Source organism: Olea europaea, chromosome 18 (genome assembly GCF_002742605.1).
Source record: "Olea europaea var. sylvestris chromosome 18, O_europaea_v1, whole genome shotgun sequence".
Taxonomy (NCBI): Eukaryota; Viridiplantae; Streptophyta; class Magnoliopsida; order Lamiales; family Oleaceae; genus Olea; species Olea europaea.
Genome location: NC_036254.1, coordinates 6,316,570 through 6,323,509, shown reverse-complemented (window position 1 = coordinate 6,323,509; position 6,940 = coordinate 6,316,570). Strand labels below are relative to the sequence as shown.

At 33.9% G+C, this 6,940-nt stretch overlaps 2 protein-coding genes across 2 annotated transcripts in view; one reads left to right on the top strand and one right to left on the bottom strand.

Annotated features, from left to right (window-relative positions):
- Nucleotides 1-4,770, bottom strand: part of LOC111367299 (vacuolar cation/proton exchanger 2-like) — a 9,151-nt gene extending 4,381 nt beyond the window's left edge. Inside the window, 5 exon segments of the mRNA XM_022988109.1 lie at nucleotides 119-315; nucleotides 3,325-3,347; nucleotides 3,446-3,519; nucleotides 3,654-3,951; nucleotides 4,544-4,770. Coding sequence (XP_022843877.1) covers nucleotides 119-315; nucleotides 3,325-3,347; nucleotides 3,446-3,519; nucleotides 3,654-3,920 — 561 coding nt within the window. The 5' untranslated portion in view covers nucleotides 3,921-3,951; nucleotides 4,544-4,770.
- LOC111366659 lies at nucleotides 4,762-6,696 on the top strand. Its single transcript, XM_022987371.1, has 2 exons — nucleotides 4,762-5,158; nucleotides 6,239-6,696. Exon 2 carries the CDS (start codon nucleotides 6,244-6,246, stop codon nucleotides 6,694-6,696), a length of 453 nt encoding a protein of 150 aa, XP_022843139.1. The 5' UTR covers nucleotides 4,762-5,158; nucleotides 6,239-6,243.
- Nucleotides 6,697-6,940: the final 244 nt, after the last annotated feature.

Below are 6,940 nucleotides of genomic sequence, written 5' to 3'. Positions count from 1 at the left end.
GCATTAATAGGCACAGTGGATTCTGTTCCCACGAACAAAGTAGAAAACATAAAGCAAGTGTTCAACCCATCGAGATTTCAATGGTAAATGTATATCTCAGAATAGCATGAACCACCACCTTATTGAAATTCTGTACTTTCTGGTGATGAACCACCCCACCACAGAAGAAGGCACATCCAAGCACCAAAAGCATATTGGACAATATGGAACCCAGTAATGACTGCTGAACGACCCTTATCATCCCATTCTTCAATGCATATATCGAAATTATCATCTCTGTAGCATTGCCAAAGGTTGCGTTTAGGAGGCCCCCCACTGCAGTTTCAACAAAAAAAGTATTGATGATAAAGTGAAATCTACTAATCTAAGCCCCTGTTTGGGCTCCATTGTAGAGGAGGAAAAAAAACTTATTTTTCTCTCTCATTTTCAAACACACTCTCCAATAAAATGAAATTGCATGTAAACCCAAAACTTTTCCTTACTTTTCAACCGCACATTCTTCAAAAAAATTACTATTACAAAGTACATTTTCTCCAAAGTTGTATTATAATGGAGCTCAAACAGGGGATAAATAAAATCATCTCTTTGCGATCATAGTGAGGTGAAAGTGCGTGTCGATAAAAGTATGTATAATCATCCTACTGGAAGTTTTTTGTGCAAACATTGGAAACATATGGAAAAATTAGGAGACGTGTTCGTAACGAAAATTCTGACACAAATCGATTTCCAGCATACATCAAACATTCATGTTCCCAACTCCAGCTGAAAAGATATTTCAAAAGTCAAACTACATTCGATTTAGTGAATAAGAGACGAACACAGCCCAATAAGTAATCGATATAATCTAGCAACAAGAGACAATCCAACATCCTTTTTATCTCATTGAAAATGAATCATTTGGCATCTCTTAGAATGATATCTTAGCAGAGACTTTTGACAATCTCATTTTTCATCTTCTCTATGTGAAGTGAGTCAAATTGATTGAACGAGAAATGAAGAAAAGAAAGGTGACCAACTCCTCCTCCCTGTTTCCTTGCTTAGAGAAAAGCTAGACAATAATCAGTACAAAAGAAGTTGGATAGAGCCAGGTGAGGTTCTTATTTACAAACCCTTATGACCTCTTAGGCCACCATTTAGCTGCCAAGAGTGGGGACAGGGAGCTCAGTCCCCAACTTGTCCACCAAACAACTTTGCCTCCACCAAATTATGTTCACCATCTAGGGGCAAAAGTATGCAACTTGCAATGCATCTCCAATATTGCATCTACTGCAACATCTCTAGAAATACTTCGAAAAATAAAGTTTTCTGCATATCCTCCAAGCTTTTCTTCAAAGAAGTACGGATTCGGATACGTAATTCGAATATGATATGATAATTATACGCTGATAGAACTTTTTAAAAAAATATCAGGATATCCTTAATTGTCCCAACTTCATTGTCTTCAACATCACCAACATCAGCTTCTTCATTATCATTAAAAATAACTCTTCAATTCTAACTCATCTAATGATGGATTAACAATCTGAAGAAACCTAACACATTTAAGAGTATAAAATATATAAAATGAGTATGCGGCAATGTCCACACTTTAAATTGTCCTTTTGAATAAAGCTTTAATTTTCCTAATAAAAGACATAGACTATTGTGAATGAAAGTCAATTTATTAAATATATAGTGGAGTATTATAAATTAATGTTTAATTTATTAACACACTTTTATGTGTATTAAACCATTATCTATTTTCAATAATAAAAATATATTTGTCAACAATTAACATGATTTTACAGGTATTAAAAAATTTAACATTATTGTGTATTTCCAATAAAAAGCTTTAATTGTCAAACAATTTAAAACTCTAGGTGTATTTCCAATAAATATTTTCTATTTTTAAATAAGTTATTGATAATAGCAATAGCTATCTATTAAGTAAAAAGAATTGTAAATAATAATGAATTTTAAAAGAGTTTAAACCAATTAAATTCTTCTTCACGTGTCCTAACGTATCCAATACATATCAAAAATAATTAAAAAATGCATATCCGATACATATAGAAAATTGAACAAATATAAAATAAAGAAAAAACATGTATTTGGTATGTATCAAAGAGTATTCAAGCTTGGATACATAAGGAGTTTACAAGTATCTATGCTTCTTAACTTTTCTTCATGTGGGACTCACTTTATATGAACAGGGGATACACACAACTTTGCTACTATTTGAGTCTTGGATCTGTCAGTGTAACTACATACACCAATAAAATAGAATCACCATCAAAACCCTCATCCCTGAACCAAAAAATGAACAGGTTTATTGCCCCTCTGAATCCATTGCCAAAATTGATTAGTTGATGAAAGCTGCTGAGCCTAAAAGATTTATAAAAGAAAAATACAATGCTGCTTTTCTTACAAAAGTGCTCTGAAAGTATAACTTGTTACATCCACCTGAAGCTTTCTTCCACCAGTTCTGTGATGGACCATTTCAAGTTGCCGGAGCAGCAATAAATATACTTGTTAAATACCAATAACATCCTCCAAAGATATGCTCAGGAATCAACAATTATGTGAACTCCTCATTTGATACAACTTTTAAGCCCTGATGAATATATAGTGATTTCCTCAATCCTACCTCCACCAACAATAGTGCAATATAAGTAGGTTGCTTAGCTTCGAAAAAAATCCACCACAGGTACTCTAATGAATTCTATACCTGTGCTAATCTTCACCATCAAAATACTCTTCAAATTCTCGTACCACCTTCATCTTTTCCTTTCTCAAGAGAATTAATAAATTTTCCAACCATTATGCTTTATTAAGCCTTGATATAGCTGGAGGAAAAAGATCAACACCTTCTCACACCTTTGAGTAGCAATATTCCCAAAAATACAGTTGGCAAGGAACCCTCACAAATGCATTTCGGTCTAAAGTTTGAAAATCTATCAACCATAAGCACCATATACACCATAGGATGGCAGTTCATGGGGAAATTAACGTAGATATAGAGGGTGTTTGGTGGGAATTAAAATTAGAATTTTTTAATAGATTGTGATAGAAGTATTTTTAAATGTGTGATTAAAAAGTTGTAGGACCCATGAAAGATGTGGTTATTATTGATTCTTTGATTTTAACTTAGACTAAAATCGGATTTCAATCCGAACCAAACAAGCTGATAATACATTAATTCTTTCAAGCAATATTTTCCTCATGATATTGTAATGTCAAAAGCTGTTCACAGTCTAAGGGGGAGACTTTGAGCATCAATGGGCCACTTTGAGGGTGAATTTACAACTTTAAATGAATAAGGAATATAAATGTAGATAACACTACCTGTAGGCCCCGTAAAAAGCAAGCTGTCTGCAACAGAATGGTAAGCACAGGAATATTAGTTCATTTAAAGGAGAAAAGAAAATGAAAAATGTCATGCAAAAGCATAAACTCCACTTTGAACACTCACTCAGTCACATAACCCAGACGCTCTGCCAAAGGAGTAATGCCCACTAAGCTAAAGAAGAAGACAAGTCCCTAAAATAAACAATGTCGAAACGTTACACATACTGGTGTTAAGAGGGACTTTATCAAAAACTTTTCAGCATAACAATTTGCCTAATGAATAGAACAGAGAAATAAAATTACCAGGAGAATTTTATAGTCCTTACATGTTTCTTGCTAAGATAGTGCAGCATTATTGCAATGGGCCCAAATGGAAGCAAAACGTTTATCTTTGCTTTGATTAAGACGATATAGATACTCTTAAGCAGACTGATCTGCATCTTTCTTAAGCCCGATAAAGAGGAAACTTTTGAGGGTGAAATGACATGGTTTGCCTCAAAATTGAAAGATTGCTTTTTATTTGTTGGCTGAGTTGAGTTAAATGGGATCTCATCATCAGATCCAAGGTCGACCTTTTCCTCGATGGATTCCATATCGACAAACCCAGGCAATTCCCCTGATAAACTGAAAATTGTACAACACATTTAAACACAATTTCTCCTAATATATGAGGCCATCAAATAGATCCACTCAACTCAATTTAATGATATAAAATGCTTGACCATATAGATTAGAGTATCACTTCAACTGTAAAGAAAATTCGAAATCAATCAGCCCATCAGACAACAAAGATTCAACCTTAAAACTAATTTGTGATCTTAAAAGTTCATAAAGCCCCTACTCGAAAACAGGAATACTGAGATCCAAACCAGAACTAATATAAACTTTACTAGCATTAAGATTTGAAAAATGACCGTAGTGTCAAAATTGATAGTAATGGAGAAATGCGAAACTCTTTCCCAATCGAAGTCCAACATAGTCAACAAAGAAATAAAAATTTATAACAAGCAAATGCCCCAGATCAATTCAAAAAAACAACTAAAGTTACAGAAAATTCATATCGAACAGTAAAACCAAGCATTTGATAACTGCCATTAAAGAAGCATAAAATACAACGTATACACACAAACTCAGATCAAAGATTCTTGCAAACAGAATTTACAGGAACCAAGAAAAATATAAAAGAGAGTAGCAGTTAACATGTTGAAAGCTCTACCTTTCTGAAGTGAATAAAGATTCTTGCTTTTAACTGATCCAGAATTTTGAACCCACCAAATTATTAAAAGTTATATTAAGATAAATTTCTTGATATACATGTACGCATAGACAGTAGTGGAAGAAGTATAAAGGAAGGGACGTTTGTTTCAACAGATTTGGAGATAAGTCTGTGTTCCTGAGGTTGGATGGGTGAATACTGAATAAAATCCCAATGAAGGGGGCCGGACTGGGCAATGATTTTGGTGAAATAGCCTTTGACCAATATAAAAGGGGAGAAAAAAAATCAAAATAGTTTAATTAATAAAATGATCAAATTATCCTTCACATTTTAACACAAAAATCTTTCCATATTCCCTCTTTTCACCTCGTTTCTTCCTCAGGTAAAACCCTATTCCCCCAATTCAAAAATTAACGTCTCTCTTCTCTTCCCCTTTGAGAAAATCTCACACAAAATCCACTACAAACCTCACGAAATCAACCTGGCAAAAGAGCACGACGAGCATAGGCGAGCGAAGTGACCCCCCTGCCGCCTCGAAGACTTTGTTTTGGAACTACGAGTTTGTGGAAATTCCTCTCTTGCTACTGCGGCTGTGAAGGTGAACACAAATTTAAGGTACAGGTTCTATAATGTGAGGAGATTTATGTATTATGTTGAGAAATGAAAGTGGTTGCCTTTGAAATGGTAGCTTTTATTTTTTTGAGAAAAAAGGGGGGGTTTGTGGCTGGTGGCGGAGGGGATGCATGAGGTCCCTTTTGAACTCCACTATTGCAATGTTTCATTTGTGTTATGAAATTGTTATCTTCTAAATATTTAGGAACAAGGTAACAATAATTTTGTCATTTATGCACGTGATTCTCAACTGTTTTACTCATTAAGTTTTAATCTTTCTTCTATAATGTGGAGTATGTCCCTTCCTCATTTTTTACTCCATAGTTTTTTAGCATTAACATAACCAACCCTTGTGATGATTTGATTTAAAAATCACTAATTAGTACAAGACCAGATGAAAATGAATAAGGAAGAAAACTCCACTAGAGTTTGTCGTCTCCAATTTGATAATTAGGATTGGTTATGGAAGTCAAATCGTTGGACCTGGGGATTTGATCAAAAGGGTTTTAACTTTAGACATGATTACATGTTAATCATAAAATTAATCTTTACACATGTAAAAATGTTGTGCATAATTCGAGTATATAAAGAACAAAAATTGTACATAATTGATATGAGATGTCAAAATGATTCTAGAAATGTCAAATTTTGTCACTTTGGTCGTAACAGTAGTAGTGGGTAGTATTTGTGACTTTTATATGAGTTGGCCCCATGCTTTACTTTACTGTATTTATCTAATTTCGAATAAATGAACCGATAACGTTTGACATTTGGTTCTTTTGTGTGTTAGTAGTCATGTATATAGAACACTATCTAAAGCAATTTATATATCAAATCATTGATATTAACTTGTAAATCATTTTTTGCATAGTGCACTATAGAGTTGTGACACATTTAAGGTATTAGTTTGAGGTTGAATTGACAATGTTTCATTGCTTTACTACAATTTTGTGTTGCCTTGGAGCTTTCTATGTGTAGTCGTGAAATAGCTTGTAAGTCGTTATTTTTGTCCAATAATTTGGTAAATGATTGCTTTGAGAAATAAGATTGCTAACTCAATTATTGTTTTGCATTTTGCAATAGGAAAAATGGATGATGAAGACATAGTGAACGTGAAGATAAGTAATAGATGTAGAATGAAATTGATCGATGAAGTTTTCTATAGCTTAGATGAAAAGCATCAGGACCTATTAACCAATTCCTGCTTTGGACATTTGTTATGCCTAAGAAAGATAAAACTTGCATCCCAATTAGTCCACCAATTGATTCTGAGGTCAATAAGTACCTCAAAAGAAAATGAAGTATTTATTAAGGTTGGAGACAAGCTTGCAAGATTTGGATTGCAAGAATTCACACTGGTGACTGGGCTTAAAGCGGGGGATTTGGAGAACAAGGATCCGAAGCTAGAGCAAAATTGTAGACTCGTGAAAGAGCGTTTTAAGCGTAGCAACGGCAAAATAAAGAGAGGTTTATTGTTACAAGTTTTCAAACGCTGCAAGCATAAGAATGATAAATATAAGTTGGCCTCCTCGTCATATTGATGTACGTGGTTTTGGCAGCAGAGGAGAATACATTTGTTAACCCATGGTTGTTTTATTTGGTGGATGATCTCGATAGATTTAACAACTATTCATGGGGGAGAAAGTCATACGAGTACACTATTAAGGTTTTTAAACGTAATTTGGGAGACATGTTGAAGGGTTATACAACTTCTCAGCGATATCCGTATTCTCTGCATGGATTTCCATTTGCAATCATGGTAATATGTTCTAAAATCATTTAAAC